General features: G+C 37.4%; 1 protein-coding gene across 3 annotated transcripts in view; it reads left to right on the top strand.

Moving 5' to 3' along the window:
* The first annotated feature begins 1,757 nt into the window (after nucleotides 1-1,757).
* LOC144034304 (transmembrane protein 132C-like) overlaps nucleotides 1,758-26,903 on the top strand; it is a 153,912-nt gene continuing 128,766 nt past the window's right edge. For 2 of the 3 annotated variants that reach the window (XM_077543034.1, XM_077543032.1), the window contains exons 1-2: nucleotides 5,834-6,117; nucleotides 6,275-6,514. Coding sequence is in view for 2 of the 3 variants with exons in the window: in XM_077543032.1 (XP_077399158.1) it covers nucleotides 6,469-6,514 (46 nt within the window). In the remaining variant the exon portion in view is untranslated. Of the gene's footprint in view, nucleotides 1,887-5,833; nucleotides 6,118-6,274; nucleotides 6,515-26,903 lie in introns of those variants that run through there. The other variant, XM_077543033.1, reaches the window with a different exon arrangement.

The raw sequence follows: 26,903 nt of genomic DNA, 5'->3' as shown, positions 1-26,903 counted from the left end.
CTTGTTAATTAACATAATTGAACCGATATGTTTACCAAATACAAATGTGGTTGTATCTGTTAAAATGTAAAGACAATAAACAGGAGTCGGATTTGTGTTGTTGTAATTTTCTGCCACTAGGTAGTATTAATGTTTCATGTTTGACATTGGTGACAGTAAACATATATTTTTTTATTACATTTATTATTGCTAAATTGTGTTAGAGAGATTCATTTGCACAATCTTGTATGTTAAATAAAACATTAACAACAATGTTTTTATATCAACAGTATTTACATTTTTAATGTCTCTTGACATCGCATTAAATGCTATTTAACTTAAGGTTTTAATTTTTAGAAAAACCCATTCAATGACTTTTAATGCTTTTAAATGACCCTGCACTAGTACTTTTGAGACAAATAATTTCCCCACCAAAATAATCTAATTTCTAGTTCCTAGTCATAAAACGGCCATAAAAGGGCAGCCAATACTGGCCGCTGTTGTGAGTACCGATACCTTCAAATGTATCGGGCTGATACTGGTACATTGTATCCCTACTAATGAGGGAAAAAAATGCATTACATCATATTTTTGCTGAGGATATGATACATTTTAACAAATCACTACAAGATTCGTTTTACCCGTCAATGAAAATTCACTTCTTCTAGTTTCCAGTATAGCTCCCATTTACTACCGGACGTAGTAAGAAAGAAAAGACTTTCGTCGTTGGGTGGCACATGTGCCAAGAAAGAGCTCATTAAATTTAGGAAAGAATCCTGATAAAAGTGTGGCCACAGCAATTGATTTTCACGGTTTGAGTCGCTATGCTGTCAATGGAAGCGTCCACAGTGTCCACATTAGAAAATGGAACTGCATGCTGTCTTTCATCATCCTCTATAAACGACGAAATGCCTGTGAGCTAAACAAACAATTGGACAACACATTCCCCCGCTCTTTTGTTAACTAATTCACTGCTAGCAGATTTATAGCATTTTTTTTCATGACCCACAGAATATTGGGAGTAGACTCTCTTCTTTCACTTAAAAAATATGTTTCTAGTTTTCTTTTCTGTATTACGGAAGTATTAACCAGTACACTGTAAAAAAAAAAAAAATAATTAAATGAAAAAACATTAAAAAAAACGGTAATTTTGTAGCAGCTGGGGTGCCAAAAAAATACTGTAAAATAATAGAAAATTACTTCCTCGTAAAAAAACACTAAAAAGTTACAGTGATTTCATGTTATTTTACATTTGGCGTGTAAAATCAGAGTTTATTTTTGTAAATTGAATGATGCTTTAAAAAGAAAACCTGTAAAATAAAAAGTAAAATTTGGCTATATTAGTTTGTTTTTACAGCGAGTAGAACATGTGTTGGTTTCACCAAAAACACTGCTTTTTGACCCAAAAACAAAAAAAAAGAACCCCCCCCCCCCCAAAAAAAAAGTACATCAAGCAGGACAGTGATTTTGACGCAAATAATTTTTGCTTTTGTGACCACAATCTTTAAAACAAAAACAAGACTGTGAAAGGGCTTTTGATGGCAGGAAGTAGTTCGTTTACAGATATGCAAATCGACGTGACAATACAGTACTTTTTAAACACCATCATTTCACAAAAAAAATGTATATGTATTGACTCTTCTATGACCAGTGTGGAGAAATTATTATTATTATTATGTGTTATTTTGTTTTTCACAGCATAACTCCAACCTCGACCTCTTACGAGCTTTCTTTTTTTCTTCTTTTTTTTTCAGTCTAGTGAACAACTCTTCAATGACTTCATTGCTATGCAAGTCGGTCACTTGCCAAACACATTTCGGAGCAAAGGACTCACATGTGACCGCTCTGGATTATTGATGTCTCGCCGCTGGACAAGTACAACTGCCAAAGCGCTACGGATATATTAGGTGAAATGTCTTCAACTAAAAAAAAAAAAGAATTCTGTTGTGTGCTATTCAACTTTACTGGGTTAGCGTGACCGCGATGACGGAGAATCCACTCAGGCTTTTTAAGCTGTTATGCGACACACTGCGACATGACGCGGGTTCATGTAACACGTCTATAACAGATGGCTTGTAAAGAGGAAACAGCGATGTCGGATATCTTCATTGTGGATGTGAAAAATGATGTGTGATTGATTGAGGAACTGCAAAGTCAGTATGGTATTAAGTATACATATACTTAATACAAAAATAAATAAATAAATATATTAAACAAAAAAAAAAGAAGAAAAAAAAAAGGAGAGCAATGATGATGACATGTCAAATCGGTAAAATTACCGAATGAACAATACTGAGCTCTCCAGAAAAAAAAAAAGTATACATATATACGAATGAAACATATCAGCGTTATCAACCATCATCTCTCATAATCCTCCCATTGTTAAAAGATCAATATTCTATATATTCAAATATGATAATACAGCTTGTGTGAAAATGCGCTATTCTGAATGCGGCTTAAGTATTGTATGTCAGTATATGAAAGAGCAACCAGTCATAATTCATATTTTACATCCACTCCTCCGCTTGACTCAACTTCCTCGAGTGACGTCCTCCGAGAGGGGAATTCTGAATCCGATACACATTTGATATGTCATTCTGCTTGTATTGAGTCGAGTGTTGCAAGTTTGAGGGGCGGATTAAGGGAGAGCCCGTCTCCGCCAACGTCCGCTGGGTCACTGTGTTCCTTTGATGACCTTTAACTGTTGCTTAGCGCACATATTGTCGTAAGTGAACGGCCGGGCTGCTGAATTTCCCAATGGTCGGGACATTCATTTATTGCATACTCAAAAGTAGGGATGTAACGATATCCAAACACCACGATACGATATTATCACGATATGAAGCTCACGATACGATAATTATCATTATAATGTGGGGAGGTTCGCGATATTTAACTCTTTGACTGCCAAAAACGTTAAATAACGTTTAGTAAAATCCTATGGAGGAGTGCCAAAGACGTTTAAAGACGTTTGTTTCAAAACAGAGGTGAAACTAACCATTTTCTATTGTTGATTACTGAAAAACGGAATAAGGTAGAAACAAACTCTTTTTTTTTTTCTGATGAAAGATGAGAGTCCAATCTTTTATTTGGTAGTATGTGTCTTTCCATAGTCCAAACTCATAATTTTCTGTGGACCTTGAAAGATCAGTCAAAAATGCTTAAATCGGCTGGCACCCACGGCATCCCTTTTCTGAAAACGTCTGGCAGTCAGAGAGTTAAAAAAAATGAGCTCATACTAGAAAAAAGCACAATATTGTGTACAGCAATGCATATAAACCACCTACAATTTCTAATAGTATTTAATATTGAGGCACTTACTTGCTAATGCACGCACACATTGAGTTCCTCCACATTGACTCGGTTCACAATCTTATTACCTTCCCCTTCATCTGACCATTAGCATAGATTTTAAACATAGAAGGGCCAAAACATCCCTTATGAAAATTAAACTGCATAAAAAAACTAGCCACCAGAGGGTGCTAGAACTTCAAAAATCAAAATCAACCTGGCTCTTTTTAACTTTTTCTAATATCGTCACATGACGACGATGATATTGTGGTAGTTTTAATATCGCGATATCATGATATCGCCGTTATCGTTACATCCCTGCTCAAAAGTCTACATTGTGACTTGAGCATGTTACATAGTAAAAGATCTGATAATATATAACAGTACTTGGAAGGTTTACATCTAGGACTGTATATTTTCTGCAGATAGCGCAGGTTCGATTCCCGCCATGCAAGTGACTCACTGTGGCAACCCCTGATTGGACTAACTAAACTTTTTTTTTCTCAGTCTGGGGGCCACATACAGAAAAATTGAAGGATGCAAGGGCCACTTTGAATTTACAGAACTATAAAATTAGATACGATTTTGGGGTGGTCAGAGACCCACTAGAAAATATCTGCCCCTGGACTGAACAGCAGCCAAAACCAATCCATACTTTCAGAACCAAAGCAGCCACAATCTGTCATAAATTGACCATTTTAAAATTTTTGTTCACCACAGTGTTATGGATAAAAATGTGGTTACTTGTGTAATTGTAAATAGTTATTTTTGCCTCTTTGCATAAAAAAAAAAGAAAAAAAAGTCCTACAGTCTACAAGCAACATCTATTTTTAGCATATGCTGTGGGCCGCTTAAAAATACTTGGCAGGCCACAAATGGCCCCCAGGCCATAGATTGAACACCTTTTTTTCTTTTTTTTTGTCATAGATTGAACACCGATGATTTAGCGAGTTAAATATTGAGACACTCAACCTCTCTAATTATAAAACCATATTTTTTTATGTTTCCCTTAATTTGTGTTATTTAATTAAAAAAACTAAATAAAATATACATATATATAGTATATAAATACAATTAAAAATAATAATAATTGGGGGGCAATATTCTATTCTATACTCCGAAAGTCAACTAAAGGCTTGGCTCCACCTCACGTGCGACCCCCAAGCAGGATAGTCAGCACAACATGGACGGATGGTGGACATGGACAGCGTGATGCCACAAAGAGACAATTTGACTTGTTACATGCTGACACTGCCTTCTTTGGCTCACTTCTGCATTGCGGAAGACAAGGAAATATGGTGGCCCTTAAGGGCCTAAATAGTTCCAAACAAGGTTCAATACGAGACTGCTGGAAGAGACTGAAAGAAAGCTACTAAAGCCTGACTTTCCCCAGGCACCGGGTGCAAACAACACTGGAGTTACGAGGTCGGTGTGTGTGTGTGTACGTCTTCCGTGTCTTTTAGTACGGACACAGTGAAGAATTTAGGACTTCATGAAAAAAATATCACTTTGGGTTGGGCCTCACTATTTCCATGCTGAAAATTGAAAATAGCATTTTCTGGGGACCTTTAAGGTGTAAAAGTAGAGGTCCCATTTGTTTTGTCACGGTTGTTGTAAATCTATTTTGCATTTGGTAGTCGGTCACCTGTGCTGTTGTCTCGGGCACATTATTCACATCTTCATATGAACGTCCTTTGTGAGTCACCCTCTCAAAAATGTGAAATCACTCTCAATATCACAGGTACAACCAAAGCCACTTTTGCTCGGCGTCAGAAATGACTCATGACAAACAAACAATATGCTCTCTCTCTCTTTCTCTCTCTCTCTCTCTCTCTCTCTCTCTCTCTCTCTCTCTCTCTCTCTCTCTCTCTCTCTCTCTCTCTCTCTCTCTCTCTCTCTCTCTCTCTCTCTCTCTCTCTCTCTCTCTGTTCAAAAGCAGGCTGGTAGGGTTTTACAGCGCTGTCTCTGTCATGAGTCATTGGAGCAAACAAGAGGACAGCTGCTTGCAGTTAGAGTTTCCCTCTAGGGGGCACTGTTGCTTCTCATGATACAACAATTGGCCGTTCAACCAGTTGCAACACTCTCTCATAATGATTCTAATGATTCATCCAGTTATGGGAGTCAGGGAGTGTTATTATATATTTTTTTCCCCATTTTTGCCACAGTGCGGTCAGTTATGATACTGTCTAAAAAATAATTAGCATTGTACGAGATGGCAGATTGGAGTTAAATCAATAATATGGCCTGTTTTATGTCAAGATATCAACATATAATATTATTAAAACATCCTCTGATGTAGGCCTATAGGCAATTACTGGAAGGAATCAATAGCATATGTGCAATTCATGCACAATTCATTTATATGTTTTTTTTTTATTAATTAAAAAAAAAGCCACGAAGAAGATGTTAGCGTCCGGTTAAATTTTAAGATCTACATAAAAAAAAAAAAGTCTTCAAAGGCAAAGATTGCCATCTGATGATATTAGCCGCGAATTAAATGGCCCAATGACGTGACGCTCCAATTTGCCAATCCGAGCCCGGGATGCGTTCAAGCCCTCAGTTTTGAGCAACCCGCACTCTCCGATTCAGCGCCACAGGGTGCAAGAGAGGATCCAAACCCACGGATCTGTGCACGAATTGTTTGTTCCTCGCGTGGAAAGTTGACGGAGTCTTTCCTCCACCCAAAAAATAACAACAACCCTGCATTGTTTTGCGAGTGGGGATGATTTTTTTTTTTTTTTTTTTTTTTTTTGGGCAATGGTTGACTTTTGAATGCAAACTTAGTGGATCCGATTTAATTTTCCTAAGTGACAAGAGGGAGTCGACGTACGCAATCGACACGGGAAGGTAAATCGCAAAACCCAGTGCGTTTTTACGCACATCCTAAAAACACCCTCCTTAGCTACTTATCTCTAAATATAACATCAGTTCAATAAATAATCATGCATGTGATAAAGAGGCTAACTTAATGCATGTGTTTTTTTATTTTTTATTCCGACTTCAGGAAGCAGGGGGACGCCGAATGCCACTTCCATCCGCGTGCGTGACATGGCACAGCGAAGTCGATCTGCTCACTTTCAAATGGAGACCAGCACCGGGAGAGGATAAATTCCGTGCCAAGTAGTCGAGCTTCGGTGCTTTTGGGAAGCGATCCTGCGGCTTCTTCCCGAATAAAAAGACGAGAACAAGCCCGGAGACATGGAGCTGTTTCGGTGCGTGGGACTCGCGGCACTTTTGTGCACAGGTAAGGAAATATGCCACATATTCACACACTTGCATGCATGTTACTTAAAATATATGGCCACATAATAAGGAATAGTGCATGTGATTTAACTTTTATGGAAGTCGTTGGGAGTCGTGGGGGGGGGGGGGGGGGGGGGGGGGCAATCATGAAATGCAAATGATTCCCTTTTCAGCCGAGCGGACGTAGATAATTTATGAGCCTCGTAATTAGCTGTAAGCTGTTGTGGCAGAATACAAAATGACTTGTAATATTAACATGAATGCGCTGTGACAGTTGCCTGGAGTGTGTGTGCGCGCGCGCGTGTGTGTGAGGAATGTGACGCAAGGGGGGTGCAGTTCAGAAAGCTGCAAAGGAAAGAAAATAAGATATATTTTGTGTTTTGGTTGCGTAGCCTACCTGTTTTATATTTGGGGGGCGGGGCTAGGGTGTGTTTTTACTGCATGGTTAGAACATTTTGACATGTGAGGTAATAAAGTTGCATGCATTTTCATCTCTAAATTCTTGAAAACTGTTTTTTTTTTGGATAAGGCAAAGTAACAAGATTGCAAAGCGTTCATGCTGTTTTCATCCATCTTGTATGCTGCCCTTTTAAGGGTCGTGGCATGGGTGGGCAAAATCCGATTTAGACAAGATTGGACTGGCCACATTCAAATTGTCGTTAAATGGCACGCGTGGAAATAACAAATATGGCAGGTTTATTCGAAAGTCAGTTCCTGTTTCCTAAAACGCAGTTTGCTTGTGGTTGAAATGTGAAATTGAATTAAAAATATTTCTTTGTATGCAGCACAATGAACAAGAGGTTGCCATGTCTAGTCTGGTGTTTAACACTTCTAGTCAATTGGATATGCAAAACCAAGCAATATAGAAAATGTACAGATCTTTTTTGTTGTTGTTGTTCTTGTACACGTGTTTTGTCTTGTGAAGTGGATATACAGTTTATTGGCCACTAAAACGCATTTACAGACTTCACCACCGTCTGCTATTAGCCCGATGACACCCGCTCTCGGAAGCCTCCAGCCCCGGCCAATAACTAATCCAGCACACTTCAGCATCCGGTTGTAGCGCAAATATTTTTGTGCCAGCCTGATCCTCACAACTGTCTCCAACATGAGGGATGAGGAGTTGTTGAAGGCTGAGTGTGCAAGAGATGCAGACTGGGGCGGAATAATCTTGGCTGCGGGATAGTTGAATGTCAGATCCCAAGATGATTTGCTGTCTATTGTCAAACTAATTGAACGGACATTGATGTGTTATCCAATGTTGCCAAAACAGCCCGTATAAGTGACCTTATATGTCTGGATCATACATTTACAAAGTTATTTTCACTTCTCTCATTCAGAGGTTTTCCTTTTTAAATAATTCACTGCCATTGACAGCTATAGACTTTAAAAAATTCATTTTTACTATTTCTATTAGTTTTTTTCTCTCCATTTTTGTTAACAAGAGTATGAAAACCTAGATTTTTTTTGGTACATTTAGGACAGATATAAAATTTGTGATTAATCGTGAGTTAACTAGTGAAGTCATGCAATTAATTACGATTAAACATTTTATTATCAATAATCTTTCCTTTAAACCCCCCCCCCCGCCCACATTTTTTGTTTAATTTTTAATAATCTGTTCTTCCCCCCTTTTTTTTTTTAAAGAAAAGATTATTAAAAATTAGGGGCGGCAGGCGATTACAATTTAATCGTAATTAATCGTATGACTTCACTAGTTAACTCACGATTAATCACAAATTTTATATCTGTTCTAATACAATTACAAATTCTAGGTTTTCACACTCTTGTTAACAAAAGTGAAAAAATGTTAAACTAATAGAAATAGTTAAAATTAATTTTTGACGTCTATAACCGTCAATGGCAGTGAATGAGTTAATTTAGAATAACTTAGAAAATAAAATAACAACAGCAAGGAGTTGGTACATGAAGAAGACCTGTAATGTGCATGCCAGGCCAGTAGTTGGCGATGGCGTCTTTGTCCTGTCTAGTGTTGATCTAGAATTTCTCAAATTTTACTTAACTTAATTGACTTAAGTTATCTTAACATGAGTTTGTTTCCTGGTTCAGTTGAGTCTTTCTTGGATAACTCACGATTAATCAAAAATTTAATATCTCTTCTAATACAATAAAAAATTCTAGATTTTCATACTCCTGTTAACAAAAGTGTAAACATTTTAAACTAATAGAAATAGTTCAAAATAATTTTTTACGTCTATAGCCGTCAATGGCAGTGAATGAGTTAATTTAGAATAACTTAGAAAATAAAATAACAACAGCAAGGAGTTGGTACATGCAGAAGACCTGTAATGTGCATGCCAGGCCAGTAGTTGGCGATGGCGTCTTTGTCCTGTCTAGTGTTGATCTAGAATTTCTAAAATTTTACTTAACTTAATTGACTTAAGTTAACTTAACATGAGTTTGTTTCCTGGTTCAGTTGAGTCTTTCTTGGATCGTCATCTTTTGCTGGCGTTGTGTCACATTTCGTCATCGTTGGCTCGTACCCGGGTAACCTTGGAGATGTCGAATTCATCGCTACCTGCCACCGACAACATTCTTTGAGGCAGCTTACAATTTTAATTGGATCCTTTTAAAAAAAAACAATAAATGCTTTGATTGATGGCTTGATGGTATTTGAGTCAGGTTGGTTTGTTGAATACGTTTTTTTAATAGATGCAGTATCACAAACTATTTGAGAGCCTTTAGTGAAATAAAATATGGCTGGCTGTGACATTTCTTAATTCTCTGTTGCTTCATTTTTTTTTTTAATGCTCTTTTGAGTGCCTGCAGTAGCAAAAAAATACATTACATTTCCAAACGCTGCTTTTTTTGAGGCCACATTTTGACATCACTGTATGGTGGAGGTACTCAAAGTGCAAGTTGAAAGCTTTCTTAAGAGAGCTCCAACCTTTTTGTCTGCGGTTACGCCAAAAAGTGAATAGCTAATAAAGCATAGTGAGGTGAGGTGAGCGGCGAACGAAATACCCACGTATTGATCGTTTCAACAATCCGACTTTCTCGTACAACCAATCTCACATCTTTGATCATAACCCGTATCAAATATTGACTAAAGCCAAGCAGACTTTTGCTTTCTCTCAAAGGTATCTTCAATTTCTAGACTTTATGATGAATCAATTGTGATTCAAAACTACGACTTGCACTTGCTGTTGGTTGCTGTCAAAATAAGGCCAGCCTGGTGTCTGGTCAGCTTTATTATTTGCAAGAGGGAACACGAGAGGTTCTGTTAAAACTATAATATGAACTAGACAAAGTGTCATTTCTACAGAAATTGCGTGGGAATGCTGAACGCGGAATGCTAATAGCTGGATGCTAACATTTGAATGCATGCGGGATGCTTGTGAAGTCAATTGAAAGATAAATGATGTGAAAATGACAAATCATTAATTGTAGTGTGAATGATGAATCAAAAAAAAAAGAAAAGTTGATATTTAACAAATTATGCAAAAACTGTAAGTAATGTGGAATCAAATGATATATTCCCAGGAAGGCGTGAAATTTTGTTGAAATTTGAACGGTGTAAATCCGAAGTATTAGGTTCGAGTTATTGCACGGCAAAAATGTGTGGAGAATAAAAAGTGCCTGAAATAATAATAAAGGTTAGAAACAACACAAGTGGAAATGTTGTTCAGTATTTCCACAATGAAAATAGCAATGACTGAATTTTTCTGTATTTTTTTATTAGAAATCTTAATTCATGAATCTGGGTCGGTAGAAATGAGATTTTACACAGATATGATTTTGCTGGATTGGGATCGGGCGATATTTTGCAAAATCAGTGATTGGCTGTAATGTCTTAATTTGCCCGATCGATCGGCTCCCCGAAATAATTGCAAGTTATATTTAATGTTTATCAGTGTTTTCTGAAGAATTTATTTAATTATATTTTATTTATTTATTTTTTTTCCACCTCATGCATTTCAATTGGTGTCACTCCATTATACTTTTTGCTATTCAGTCCCTATCCCCCGCAAAAGGTGGTCGTTGACTGAAGTAAAAGTAAAAATCGTTTAAATTACTCTTAAAAACAAAACAAAAAAACATTAAACTAAATTGGATTTAATTATAAAACTTGTTTAGCTCATTCACTGCCATTGACGGCTAGAGACGTCAAAAATCCATTTGAACTATTTCTATCAGTTTGACATTTTATGTATGAAAACCTAGATTTATTTTATTGTACATTTAGAACAGATATAAAATTTGTGATTAATCGTGAGTTAACTATTGAAGTAATGCGATTAAATACAATTAAAATTTTTAATCGCCTGATGCCTTTAATTTTTAATAATCATTTTATTTTATTTTTTTATTTAGGGGCATCAGGCGATTAACATTTTTAATTTAATAATTAATAATAATAATAATAATTTAATAATTTTTAATTATTCACATGACTTCACTAGTTAACTCACGATTAATCCCACATTTTATATCTGTTCTAAATGTACAATAATTTTTTTTCTAGGTTTTCATACTCTTGTTAACAAAAGTGGAAAAAAAAATGGGAAACTAATAGAAATAGTTCAAATGAATTTTTGACGTCTATAGCCGTCAATGGCAGTGAACGAGTTAAACAGATACATTGCTCCTTCTTCTTTTTTTTTTCTTTTCTCATTTTTTTCTTTTTTTTTCTCTTTGCTCATTGCTCCTTCTTCTGATTGAATCGGTTATTGTTTTCTTCAAACTCAATCGCTGATCGGTAACCGGCCGCAAAATCTTGAACGAGTAAAGCCTAGTAGAAATGTACTTTATATTTTCAATGTTTCTCTTTGAAAACTATTCCCGATTCCTAATATTTACTTTAGGTGTACATTTCATGAAGGTGCGTCTTTTCTGCCCTAAGCACATGGTGACCACTATTCTAATTTTGATACCTGCATGTACGATATACAGAGCAATGCAGAGAAGAGAAGGAAAATAATACAAGAATGTCATTCTAGCACCATATGCCAAATTGTCTGCCAGGCGAATTGCGGAGTGGATCCTTTCCGGCGCGCTGTCACACAAGCCGTCAAATCATTTGGAAATGTTCCCATAAAGATGACTTGCCACACTGTCAGCTGTCTTATATGTAAGGTGTACGAAAGTCTGGTGGCCAGGCACTTCTTTGTTGGACAGAAAAAGGTCTCGAGGGGGGAGAGGCTGGCCAAGGTATGACTTTTCAGCAGGGCAGAAATTGAAGGATGGTTAATGAGGACGAGGCTTTTCAACCGGTACAAAAAAAGTCGTTCTCTCAATCCTCCACTTATAGATTTGTATTAGCAAAGTCTGTGGATCTTACTCTGCTTCGTCTGTCCTTCCTTCCTTTCCTCATTCTCTCCTTTGGTCTCTTGAGGTCTCCCTGATTGGTTGGAATTTACATGTTTCTGGGGTTGGTGAAGGACTCTGGTTGGTGGCCTGGTGGGTGGTGTCTGGTCGGTGCTGGATTTCACTTTCCTTTGGTCCTTCCTCGGGTCTCCTGACGGCCTCACAACTCTGGCTGGAAGTGTTCGGTTTAGGTGAACGATATGGGATTTTTTAATAGGTTTTAGGTGAACTAACGAATACACTCGCACGCACGCACACACGCACATACACATACTCACCCACATACAAAAAAAAAAAAGGAGAGCAATGATGATGACATGTCAAATCGGTAAAATTACCGATTGAACAATACTGAGCTCTCCAGAAAAAACAAAAACAAAAAACAAAAGAAGATTTGTATTAGCAAGTCTTCCAATTCTCAACACATTAGCGTAACCGAAACATAATTTGGACTTCAAATATTTTCCTGGTCTTCTGAAAGCTGCATAGTTTTAATTAATGTTCCAAATTAGAATAAGACTACATTGGCTTTGATTAAGCGACGTGTCTCTCGGTGTTATATAAACAATCAATGATACGAAAAAAAAAGAACGCTGATTCCATTCCACGTAAAATACATACATCGTTTACAAACCGGCTTTTGTCACATAGCGTCTGATATGGTGACCAGTTAACCAGAACAAGTAGGTGACGCTCTTCTTATTTCTTTTCATTACACTAAAGCGCAAACCCTTAAAAAGTCATGCTTAGCCTCAAAGTCTGAACATTTATTTTATTATTATTATTATTATTTTTATTATTATTATTTTTTATTTTTTTTAAATATATATATATATTTTTTTTCCAGACCGATATCGGTACAAGTAGTACCACGGATACACTAGTACTTTTGTTACATACCCCCCCCCCCCCAATAAACAATGACAGATAATTTTAAAGAAAGACTTATGTATATCAAAATAAAAAAAATCTTAACATTGCATTAAAATTAATAGCATTTTTTTTATTATTGTAATTTCTAGTTCCTGATCGTAAAACCTTCACAAGAGGGCTCGCGATACTGGTATCATATTTTATTAAACCTCATGTTAGTGGTCAAAAGATTAATCCAATTTTTAAAAAGTGTTTTTCAATAAGTTTAAGTTTACTTTATTATTATTATTATTTTTTACATATATATATTTTTTTTTTCATTTTTTCCCCCCATCCAAACAAATTGGGACAATTTTCCTTAAATGCGGCTTATTTAAGTGGTGGATGTTTGGGCACTGCTTCGTCTCCCCTTCCTGTAATATCAAAAAATTAGCGCCTTGCCCGCTTTAGTCTTAATTTAAAACAGACAAAATGAGACAAAAACAATCCCGGTACGATCGACCCAGAGAGGGTATTCAGGCAACACCTGACTAGTTTTCTGCAGTACCATAACAGGAGGCCATTTATGTTTGATGGGTCGTTCTTGAATTAAAAGGCTTTAATGAGCCCCAATTAACACATTTCCAATGAGCCCCCAGTCAAATCAGCCTTGCATAATGGAGCTCGCTGTGCTTTCTTTTATTGCGTCGTACATTAAGATTTTGTCTGTTCAGCTTTGTTTCTCGCTAATGTGCTTTGGTTGGATTCACACTCGCAGTTCACTGCCCTGCCCGCCTTTGCTTGGAATCTTCCCGAATTAGATCTTTATTTATTTGATTTTCAGTTGGAGTTATTACGCATACATTTTTTTTTCTTCTTCTTTGGGTTGGAGTGGATTTTGTGGATTATGCTTATTCCAGGCTGCTTCACATGGGTTAGCTCAGTGGGAGACTGACGAAAGAGGTGGAAAGCCCCAGATTTAAAACAGATGATCTTATGCCAACATTACAGCTGTGAAATATAAACTCTGGAGGTTAAAGTCTTGGGGGATATTACTTGAACAACTCCTCAACTTGAAGGAGGGGGGGTTTGCTATTATAGTTGAAGCTTGAAATATAAGCTGATTTTCTGAAATATTTTTGCATGGAGCAAAAAAAAAATAAAATAAAGTACCCTCTTTTTGGCTGCTTAAAGGCGGAATGTGCAATACTTGATTGAAGCCTCGCGTCACTAAGTCTTAGGAGGGCCACGCCCGTCACTAACATGTCACATGACCATGTTTTTGAAATATGGCCAGTCATTATGGTCAGCAATTATGAAACTGCGTCACAGAGAACGCATATCCAGCTTCAGCAAAACAGCAGCGCTAACGATGCTAAACTAGCATTAGCACTGTAAACAAGTTGACGTTAGCCATGGTCGCTAATTTATTCGTAATGGACTGTTACTATAACATTAAATGTTATTGGTTTGAAATACAGTGTTCCCTCGCTATAATGTGGTTCACTTTTCGCGGTCTCGTTGTTTTGCGGATTTTTTTTGTGCAAATTTGCATGCGTTTTTTTTTTGTTTTTTTACAGTAACGTACCTATTTTATAAAATTTATGAAGGTTTGAACATTGAGAATGTTTAAACAAAAGATACATGTAAAAAAAATGTAAATGCCTTGAAGACAAAAGTTTATAAACGGTGAAGGGTTTTAGAGCCTTAAAACATTTATAATAAATGTAAAACATAAAGCTAACTACTCCGGTAAGAATGAATATTTTTTTAGAATGTACAATCAATTAAAAAAAAATAAACCAGGTAATAAACTTTGAGCATAATGTTGCTTACTTCACGCCACTTTTGAATCCTTGCAGCTGCCTCAGCGCACTCCACTTCCGAAGGGCAAGTTCTATGTTCAACCTTGTTTACTTCTTCTTTTTTTGTAATTTTCTATTTTCTAGATGTGGGTAATCATCCATAGTCTTATATTATTGTTTTTTTTTGTGTGAAATGTTTTATGCTATTTTTTTTTAAAACCCTGTAAAGCACTTTGTGACCTGTGTCTGTGAAAAGTGCTAAATAAAGCTTACTTAGCTAATGAAGTACAAAGACACAGGTTAGGTCCGATTGGTTGTTTTTCCTCTGGCAAGGTGTTTCTTGTACAGTAAAGCAAATTAGACAAACAAGATGGGGGCAAAGCTATCTCATTCTTGGGTTATTTCACTGAACATTTTTTTTTTAAATCTATTTTTTTGACAATTGCCAACTCCCCTAATTAAAACTAATTTAACAGACACTTGACTCATCGAGTCATTTTCAGTAGTAAAAAGTGAATATTTTGTCCAGAATTAATATGATAACTTCATTATTTTTTAAGTACAATTATTATATTTAAAAACAAATTTTTCCACTTGACAACTGAAAATGACATCACCTGTGCTGAGGAAGTAGGTAACGACCAATCGTGGCTCACCTGTTTTCTGGGCTTGGTAAAGCAAACTGAGCCATGATTTGTCGTTACCTACTTCCTCAGCACATGTGATGTCATCTTCAGTCGACAGCAAGTAATAATTGTACATGAAAAAATTATGAAATTAAATCTGGACACAATATTATTAATATTCACTGAGTCAAGTATCCCTTAATTTTATGCATGCATGTTTTTGTAATGTGGGAGGAGAAGTCGGCATGCCTGCAGAAATCCCATGCAAGCCCGGGCCTAAGCTGAGGTTTCAACATGGCTACGGAAACTAGCATATTAAATACAGCATCACAATTTGATGTCTTATTTTCACCGACTACATTCATCATAGTCCCTGTTAGCACAGAGGGGTAACCGAGGAACTTTTTTTTTCAAGCAATTTCCAAACTCCAGTGGAAGTGCAGCACCGTGCGGTGATGGATGAAGGCTGGCTTGGCCTGTGTGCAGCAGTGTATTGTACAGCAGGCTCCAGGGAGCGGTACGAGCAAACACCGCACCAGTGAGCCATATGTCATGTTGGATGGCTCGTAACAAAGGCTGGAGTCTAAACAAACAGTAAATGTACATTAGGAATGTGCTGACATTAATTAAAATAAATAAATAAATAACATTAGTTGTCATTTGACATTTTATGTATCAAAAGTGCTAGTGGTATCGGTACTTGGTGTCGGTTTCTACTCAATCGTTGAGCACATGCATGGGCATCGTTATGAAAAACATACTTAAAAATAATAAACGATTGCAAACGTTCAAAAATAAAGGTAACTGATCGAATCAAAACGGCCACAGTAACGAACAAGCTTCTCATTACATGAAGTCATTTGACGAATTGATGATAGAAATATGGATTAGTGGCAGCGTAGGGACCTAACAAAAATTGAACAACACTTTGGACATGGTCGTATTAATTGAAGGACACGTTGGGAATATGCCAACATGGTTGTTTCATTCCGAGAAAAAAAATAAAATCCATTATTACACATCGCGTTTAACCTTTCCATTAACACACTCAATTGCTGATGTTTAAATCTTTTTTTTTTTCCCCTTGTTGTAGTTTTTCTCCTGGCAAGACTGCTCATATTATGACAATTTTTTTTCATGTCGCCAAGAAAAATAACACCTATAATAATTGGTTGTTGTTCTCAGTGAAACACAAATATGCTGTGTATGTGTAAGCTGCAGTAAAGGGTAGAGTGATAACGCATTCTGTGGATATTTGGAATTTCAATTGAATTTTATGAGTTGAATTTCCTCTTAGGTGATGGATAAGAATTTCTGCCATGTAGTCTGTAAAGATATTAATCTTGGGAAGGAATATTGTATTTAGAGATGGGGCCATTATTTCATAAAGGAATAATATCCTTGTGCTATGCATTGTGAGAACATTTTGTTTTCAAAACGGTCCAATGTGTGGATTGACCCAGAAAAGAACAACGTATTATTGCAGAAATGGAGAAATTGTGGCTCACATGCAAATGTGCATTTAAGATATTTTGTGTTTTAAAACCACCTTTTTCTGAGCATAAAACTGCAGACGTTGTGGAGGGCTTTAATTAGCTTAATTACATTAAATGATTACAGTAGCTGACAGTGCCAGTCATTTTATTGAGGATTATCATAACGGCTAGAACAACTTATATTATATATATATATACATATATATATATATATATATATATATATATATATATATATATATATATATATATATATATATATATATATTTAAAACAATAAAGCAGATAAATATAAAAGGTTAAATAAAAAAATAAAAAATAATTCTCGGCATGAAACAACCATATTGGCATATTCCAAAGTGTTTCTTATTTATATATACAAATATATATATATATATAATATATATATACTAAAAAAATATATATATATAATATATATATATATACTAAAAAAAAAAAATATATATATATATATATATATATATATATATATATATATATATATATACTGAAAAAAAATACATATATATATATATATATATATATATATATATATATATACACAAAAAAAAAAATATATATATATATATATATACTAAAAATATGGGTTTTATACTTCTCAGCAGAAATTCTGACCACAAATCCACTTTAGAATTTGGCATAAAAAGTAACTAAAAATTCCCAAACTATCATAATCCTGTTTGTACAAGATTTGCAGTTGAGCCGCGGGTTATTATGCAAATTCGCATAATAGGTACTTTGAACATTATTTATTTACTACAAATAGTGTGTATCCTTTCTTTTCTCTGTTCCAGTGACGTATAGTGACGAGTAGAATAATTACTTTAAATGTCAGAAAGATTTCACTCTAAGTGCATAATGAGTGCCGTGACTCACTCGAAGGCAGAGTTATTATCTAGAGTAGTATCTCTAATATACAAAAAGACCAATATTAAGATAACATACACGGCATGACACAATAAGAACTGAAAATTGTCGTTAGCACTTAGACTCTGCCTTTCGCCTAAAGTCAATTGGGATCGGCTCCAGTTCGCCCTAAGAAGACAAAAGGTACAGAAAATTGATGGATGGGCTTTGTTTGCGCTATTCCATCTCTTCTTTTGACACAAAAAAAGTGGGGGAAACAACCTTATACACAATATCCAATACATGGCAAAATTTCCATGAAAAGTGTGTACACGGTGTATCAAACCCTGGTTTTTGTACGAATGTCCCTCGACGCCTCCGATAAAGCCACCAAGTCGCGGCTCCCAACTGTAAACATAGTTACTCTGAGACGAACACACAAGATCCGTCTCTGCGGGCAGACATCTTCACAGGGGCTCCAACCGGGAAGGGATCGCAAATCAGCGGGAGGTCTTTCCACTATTAGCATAACTAACGTAGCGCTCGCAAGTGCGAGCTCGCCACACACCCTGCAAATCAAACGGAATGGAACGGCGACATATCTCGCACCGCCAGCTCGTGTCCCTGAGCTCGTGCCCTCTGATTTCACAACTCTGTCACTTGGGTGGTTTGACGCCACATCACTTTCAGACCTCCTTAAATTTTGTTTTCTTTTGTTTTCTTGTGTGAGTAAACGTCGTACGTGCCAAAGAAGAGCCAAATATAGTAGTGATAAGAGACTTCCGCCATCTTTTATGAGCAAGAAGCTATTGCCTTGTGCCGTTCGGTCCATCAGGAGAACATGATTGATTCCATCAACAATAGCCCCGGTGGGCTGCGCTGTCATAAAATCTGTTCCTGCTGCTGCCATAACAACTTTTTAGTTCATCTGTCATATGTCTCCTGTCTGCCAGTTCACCAAATGGAGGGAAACTCCTTCTTTGGATTTAGTTTTCTTACCATAGAAAATAATGGAAATAGCAATAAACGTTCAGGGGTCAAACATGCTACCATAAAAACTGTTAAGGGACGTTTAATTTTGGCATTGTTAACTACCGTATTTTCACGACCGTAAGGCGCACTGTATTAAAAGGCGCAGTTACGGGTGCTAATTCTGTATTTAATACACACATTAGGCGTGGTTAAATATACGCTAGCTCAAGAAAACTGAGTTTGGTTGTATTTTATCGAAGTATTTCACAATGTAAACCAGTGGTGTCAAACATACGGACCGCGGGCCAAATCAGACCGGCAAAGGGGTTTAATCCGGCCCGCGAGATGATTTTGTAAAGTAAAAAAAAAAAAAATTGTAATGTCGGACCAATTATTCAGCCGGCCACAATCAAAACATACATTTCACAAGCAGTCCTCAGATGAGCAATGCAACTTGTGCACGGAATCGTCCTGGATGTCAGTATTTTACACACAACTTAAAGTTACGGTTTGTTTAAAAAAGTAAAAAAAATAATGTACCGACATAAAGGTGTTAAATACGACACCAACTGCGCCACACAATTTTGGGAACAATATGTATAATATAAAACAGGTAGATTTAACACGTCCGGAACTCATAGTGGCAAAGTGGTGCCTGCCAGTCTTCAACCAGGGCCGGATTTCCTGTATTTAGGCAATATGTTAGCACTGCTCCGCTGTCTGTCGGCGGGTCAAGCGGGGCGCTTACCAAAGTCGCACAATAACATTTACAGATTTACGGAACTCGGTGCACACAAAAGGCGCACCTCACTATTAGGCGCACCATCGATTTTTATTTATTTATAGAAAATGTAAGACTTTTAAGTGCGCCTTATAGTTGTGAAAATACGGTATTATATTCAGTAAGTTTAAAAAAAAATTGCTGCTGATACTTGGACCAAATTTAGATTGAAAGAAAAAACACGGAATGTGTCTTCACTGCTTCAATCCGTCCGAGAAACACGAAAAATTGCAATGAAAGAGGGAGACAGAACAGCAAGCCTGACGGTTCGCCAGTTAGCGCCCCGAGTTTTTTAGATGAAAAAAAGGTAAGATGAGGAAGAAGGGAGCCCAATAATGACCAAAGACTTACTTATTGTTGAAAATTCTGTTGTTTCATTATTGTTGGCTTTGCTTTACTGTCATCGGCAGTCACGTTCAGTTCTATATTATATTAAAAGAATACACATGCTCTATTTTTATTCCCATGAGTGTAACTGGCTGTACTTGCCTTTGGGGCAGTCGGTTTCGGCATCAGAATTTTATCTTGAGAGTCTGCGAAAACCACAGGCGAAAACCACACGCTATTGATGAACACACGGAGGAGAATGATGGCCTCCTGTATATGGTGAGGAGTTTTTTTTTTTTTTTGAGACAGCAGAAGAAGCAAGAAAATAGACTTCTGCAGCAAAGTGGAGACTGGAGCATTACACAGCCGTGTCACAATGTAAGCCAAAGAAACAGGGTGATCTGATGTTAGCGTTCAATATTACACATTTTTTTCAGTACAGTACAACTTTTTAATTTTCACTCAATTTTATGAATTATGAAATTACTGTATCAATGACTAAAAGATGCAGCCATATTTCTATTAAACATTATTTTCCACTTTTATGTTAACAATAATATGAAAACTTGTGAAAAAATATTTTATTGTACGTTTAGAACAGATATAAAATTTGCGATTAATCATGAGTCAACTATTGAAGTCATGCGATTAATTACAGTTAAAAAATTTCATCACCTGACACCCCTAGTTTACACCAGTCCTGGAACTTTTTCTGATGCACCTGGTATGTATCACAAAACGATTAAATAGGTCATAGAAAAAAGCAAAACACACTTGTCGTATATGACGGGGGGTTTGAACAGATTTTTCCACCATTGAGGTTGAATTTTAGATTACGTGACCGATCCTTTCAAGGTTTCACTTGCGTTAGTCCTATTATGATTTTGTTTGTTTGAATCAATCTATGTGTCAACCCGTGTTTATCTCAAACAGCCTAACGAAGCACTGGTGGGTGGCCCAGTATGTAGTCTGTCTGAGTTTGAGCTGATTGCTTAAATGGAGATGCCATTAAAACTAGCTACGGGCTATCTGCGAGAGAGGCGTCTGTCATATCGGGTTAACTGGTAGCAGGCTGGAGTCGTACGGGAACAGATGTTTGCAAACATCAACCTTCCTCTCGGAGGCTCTCGAGCGTAGCGTCTTCAATTAATGAAAGAAATCTGCCTGCCAGAAATATTTTCTTGCATTTGTCTCGCATTGGGCATTCCTTCATAATGTTGTTGTTTCAAATACATTTTTGGAAAGTGATCAATTCTGATTTTGTAGACAGTGACATCTTATTATTCTTTGTTTGTAAGATGGTATGCTAGATGTTTTTCTGCCAAATTCTGGCTCATCCATTACAGGCCAGTCAGATCAACAAGTAGGCACACACAAAAGTTAGGACGGTGTATATAAAAAAAAAAATAAATGTAGGTTTGAAACCCTTGATAATCTTAGTTGAGTGTCTGTGTAGAAAATTGCCAAACCAATTTGTCAACAACCTCTCTTTCTAATGAATCCCGCCATGGTGGGATTGTGGATGATTATAATCATCGACTTGATCATTTTAGACTTGATGGACACTTCACATTCAAAACCTATAGGGAAGTGGTTCGCAGGATGCAATTGCTTCACCAATTGCAGACGCGCTACTTTCCAGAGAGGTAAACATTACAGAAGGCTGTCACCAAAAAATACTTCCAAGCAGGTTATGCAGGTTGTACTGTGGAGAAGGACAGAAAGTCCAGTGAAATCTGGGCTGTTGTGAAAGAATATTTCCATGCCATAGTGAAAAGTCTTTGGCACTTTTCAAACTGACTTGTGCATCTACTGTATTTAGTGCATTTCTTCTTCTGATTATGGTCTTCTTTGCTAAATGGCAGCACATTCCCTCAAACTATAGGAAAATCTTTATTATGTAGCATTTTTGCTTGTGTGCTACTTTATGCTGTTTGTCAAGTTCAGGCAACTGAGAACATTTAATAAACAACAAATCAGAAAGGAAGACAAGTGGTTTAAATTATTTTTGCTCGTGAGGAGATTGGAAAGAGATGTGCCCAGTTACAGTCTCTTATTGCGCTCTGGACACACTTCGCCGTTCCCTCTCTTTTCACTGGATATTCCCTAGTTACATAGCGGTTGCTGTTCTAAAGGGGAGGGGATACACACACAACAGCAAACCCAAAGCAGTCACGGATACAAATAATCATTCAGATAATAATGTAGACATATTTTTCTTCAACACTGAAAGCTTCAAAGTCAAAGTTTCAACAGTTCAATAGCAAAATGATAAGGTTACAGTTCTTGTTTTTGATGAAAAAAAGATGAAGGAGCATGAGTCATACTCCCTTTTGCTTTCTTCCCAGAATAAATGCTTCACAATGCTTAAAAGAGAAAATGTGGGATAAATGTATGTATATTCATCCTAACAATGTTTATTTAAATTTAGCTTTGTTTCTCTTATGAGAAATGCTATAGAAGGGCTAACAGAAATTAGCTCTGGAAGTCATTTTAAAATAGCTCGCCACTTTAGCATAAACATGACAGTAAGACAAAGAAAATGTCCAACAATATTCACAGCTGTATCTGGGGGGGGGACAAGAACTCATGGAGTTAAGCTTTTGTTTGTAGATTGTCTTAGTGATTTCATCAACCAACTCTGCCTGCGTCACACTACAGGCTAAGGCCTGCACAGTTAGCATGACATTTGTGGTTTAAAAACAGAAGCGGGCATTTTACACAATTTTCCTAGTCCTGTCATCGTCAGTCCCTCTTTTTTTTATTTTTTAAAAGTCACACCAAAATGTAATTGGCAGTCCATCATTCCGTTATTTTTATTTTAACTACCGGTATGCTTCGGTCACTTCCTCATCACTATTTTAGGATCAACAGATAGAGGTGGGCATTTCATCAGTACTGACTGAGAGGTCTGTCTGTACTTTACCCGGTTAGTGACGATTATACTGACGGACGAAAAGCCACTTCTCACCTGATATGCAGGTTGCTGTTCTAAAGGGGAGGGGACACACAGATGTCATCAACCGATGAGGACAAATCATGTCATCAGTGCTTAGTCCGTAATTTTTTTTTTTACAAGGTTCTCGTCATTCATCAGCAAAACGGACATCAGTACTGACCTCTGCTTATAAACCAGTGAGGTTTGTGTGAATTCTTTTATATAAATAATATTTAAATAATATAAATATTATATAGAAATATATATATTAATTAATATTTACCACTGAGTAGTGTGTTACTACCCACCTCTGGTCATAGCAGCCACACATTTCAATACAGATATTCAAGCCAAAATAAGAATAGTAAAACTAAAAGAAAAATGGAAAATATATAAGTATGTTTTGTGTGTAATATGCATACTATCCATAGATTCAGCGTCTTGTCATTGTCAAATTAATTTCTTACCTTGGCCTTCTACCTTGTGACAACATGTCACAGCATTCACACACAAGCGACAAAATCATTCAAATTTAAATTGTTTTTGTTTATTTAAACATAGAGTTGCATCTATTAGAGGCGTGAAGATCAGTCTGCTGCTCCCCAAACTTTAACGATATAGCTTGGCGGGCCATACACACATTCATATAGTTATTGTGGTGTAGTCGATTGCTTTCCAGCTGCGGTGCGTGCGCGCGTGTGTTTCCTCAGCGGGGTGATGCATTGGGCAGGAGAAGCAGACACAGATATTGATCCACCCTGTGGGCTTGAGGCCAGGCATGAGCTGAAAATTGTGAGAAGCCTTGAAAATGGCAATTTGACAATTTCTAGTTAGAATAAAGTGTACCGATGGCCAGTTGCTAGGCCTTATTAGGTCCCCAAATTGCAATCTGTGGAGCGGAGGAGCAGATGTCATCAACCAATGAGGACAAATCATGTCATAGATTCCACTGATAAGATATGTGTGTGTTTGTGTGTGTGTGTGTTTGGTGTTTGTGTATGGTATGTGGAAATCAAAATCGTTTTTTTTTTGCTCATTACCTTTTCAGAACTATTTAAAGGACACATGCTTTCTTCTTACTGAATGCTAATGTGCATCGCCTTGATTCTTGTTTTCCCACTTAATTGGTTTCAACCTTATATAAGTACATATTATGAAGATGCATTGTGTGCTTTTGTACAAACAACTTCCACAACAAGACATTGGCCTCATACCAGCAAGTTGTGCTGACCCATCATGCTTTGTACCCTTTATCCCGAATAGAATCCTTTATCTACATTTCCACTTTGTCCATTGCATCCTCTGTCCTGTCGCCCTCAAACCCATTACTTAGAATCTACAGATATCTGTGGCCTTTCTTCTCTTTTCAAATTTAATTACCAGAGCGGCGTACATTCATTCTCACCGGGATCAATCCAAATGGAAAAGGAATGGCCAATCCGCCGCTTGCTCAGCCTGCCCGCATGCCCTCGAATAAGCGGCAAACCGAAGAAGGCGAAGCGTGTCACGCTGTGCCTTCCCTTCCCGTCCTACATCGAGTGGGGGGCTACTGAGCTACACTTGTGTTCATTCCAATTTTCAAGGCTTTCGCCATTGCCAAATCTGGTTGCAGCTCAATCATTTTGTAAACATGCGTCTGATTGAAAGACTTTGGCAAACCGCCTGATCAGATTATCTTAAATATCTGATCATTTGTGGGCCATAATGTCTGTTTCCAGACTTTAATCTATGCTAAGCACTTCTACGCACCCTTTCCAAACTAAATCTCTTTCCTCTGAGAGGCATTAAAAACCACAGAAGCTATTATTAATTACCTGTATGTATTGTATTGGTATTTGACTGATTAGTCCATGAATTGATCGTTAAGAATTTTAACCAATTGGCTTTGGAATGTTGAGCTGCATCCACCCAGATATCCACGATGTCACAACTACTTTGGGCAGAATTATTCTGCTCAACACTCTCACTCTCTCTGGCCCAGCTTCGCGTGATAGCCAAGCTGAAAATGTTCATTAGCTAACACGCAGATCTTTAACTACACAACTGAAAAAATAAATAAAATACAGCCACATAACGACATTATATTTTCCTTATTTTGATCACAATTCTGTGCAATATTGAGATCTGGATGTTGACGTCAAGCATCCCACAATGCAATGCGAACGTAAACTCCGCCATTTTGGCAGGACAGAAAACGCAAACGCCACACTTTTATAATGATATACAACTGTTGTGGACCAGGTCCAACAACAAGAAGAGGCAAAAGAAGGGTCGCACATTCTACATGCTACCAAAATAGGAACAAACGTGTAGCCAATGAATCATAGCAGCCAAAGAAAGGGTGAAGAACAAGACGGGATAATTGTGCCGCTTGTGTTGCCATCACCGCATATCAGGTGAGTCAATTACTGAATCAGTTAGTCATGTAGATGTAGCTTGATTGTTTTGTTATTAAATGATGGGCGAAAAACGTGATTGTGACTTTGGACATGTTGGCTGAACCATCGGATGCTAACCTGCGCGAAGCTAGCCTCCCACCACAGGCAAAATGTGGGTGAAATACTCAGTTTCGTTCGTTTGTGCTTGTTGAATTTAAAAGCTGAACAACAGTAGCAGCACAAACAATACTTTTCACGGCACAGACAATAGCAGCGCCGGCCGAATCAGCAGATGCTAAGTTGCTAACATATGTTGAAGAAAATAATCTTTTTCCTTCCGCGTGTTCGTTTTCTTTCGGGTAGTGAGAATGTTGGTTATCCGAATGCAGGCTGGAGATCGATGAACAGTCACTTCGAAGCTTTTATTTTTTACAGAATATTCCGGACACAAGCGAGTTTACAGAACACAGCTGCAGCTTCTCGCAAGTGTGACTCACAACATTCTTATACTATTTTGAAGGGCGGTATCATAAAACGAACACCCCCCCCCCCCCCCCCGGACTTGAGATAAGACTTTTAAGGACATCATCCAATACACATTGACTTCAACCACAGACACTGTCCCATTGATGTGGAAATAGAGGAGGCCCCCCAGACAGCATTCAAACACTCACCAAGCTCTACTGAGGAAATTAAAACAGTTATGACTAAACTAAAACAGTTATAACTAAATGAAAACAGTTATAACTAAATCTGGGCAGAAGACCCTCAACACATACCTTAATAAGTCTTGCGTAAAGCTGTTCACTTTGTACGGACTGTAAGAACTTGTAAAGCCTTTATATAATCGCAAGCACTCACCAGTATAGGTAAGGGGGAAATTCCGCCAGTCTTTGCTAAGAGTTGGAAAAAAAAAAGAAAGCACTCCTGGTGCTTCATAGGCAACGGTAATATTCTCCAACCTGCCCATCTTGCGCATGTATATCGTGTCCTTTTCATCCAAGTGAGTGTGAATTCACTTAGTTTTATCCCTGCTCCCCATTGTAGTCCATTCACGCCGCGCCGCTACTATCGTGTAGTGGAGCGTGCTCTGTGAATAGTCACGTGACGTCTTAAGAAATAGGTTCAAACTGAATTTTTGATGGTGAAGTAGCAAATCATCGTGCAGCCTTTTTGTGTGTTTATGCTCGGCACAGCTTTTCCGTTTCATTGCGGTGGCCCTTTTAGGCAAAAAGAAAGATACCTGAAGGTTGGAGCCAATTACCTTTACAAATTTTTTAGCCTTTTCGTGGTCATGCCAAGACGAAGAATGTTTGTTCGTAAAACCAAAAATAAAATGTACCAGGTTCATAAACGGAACCGGGTCATTCGTAAACTAAGTTTCCACTGTTCTTATACATGACTGCCCGTTGTCATTCTTGTTTGGCTCTCACCCCTTTCCCCACAAATTCGATACTGCTTTAAGCATGTCCAGGGTGAAATCTGGCCCCAGTGCCTCTGTTAAAAAAGATAAATTACTTCTTAAAAGGTTTGTTCAAGGGTGGGGAGCCAAGTGTATCCAAAGCTGAAGGATTTAAACAGAGACATGAAATCCGTTTGGTTTCACTGTGAACTTGAAGCTGAGTGAGTGAACACTCTCGGTAACAGTTGGCGGCCTCTCGGGGCGCCGGGATTTTCTCCAGCGTTTGCGACCGGACCCGCGCTACGTGTGCTTCCCTGTTCAAGAAAGCACGGGGAGACACATGCCACTTTAATTTAAGCTAACGTATGAGCTCGCCCGCTGGTCCCCTCATGTCTTTACCCTCACAGTGTGAGGTGTGGCTTTCATCAGCACATTCATTTTCTTTTCCTTATCCTTTTTTGCTTTAGTTCCTTTGTGAGTCAGCCTCCCCGGAGATCTGCTGCTTGGTATTGATTTTTTATTTTATTTTAATGAGACGATATGAAGGGTTAGATGATATCGCTATAGGATAAAATTGTATGTTTTAATTGATCAGGGTTTTTAAAGGGAGAGAAAAAA

Source organism: Vanacampus margaritifer, chromosome 14 (assembly GCF_051991255.1).
Source record: "Vanacampus margaritifer isolate UIUO_Vmar chromosome 14, RoL_Vmar_1.0, whole genome shotgun sequence".
Lineage (NCBI taxonomy): Eukaryota > Metazoa > Chordata > Actinopteri > Syngnathiformes > Syngnathidae > Vanacampus > Vanacampus margaritifer.
The sequence above is the reverse complement of the archived record's forward strand: the minus strand, read 5'-3'. Positions and strand labels throughout refer to the sequence as shown.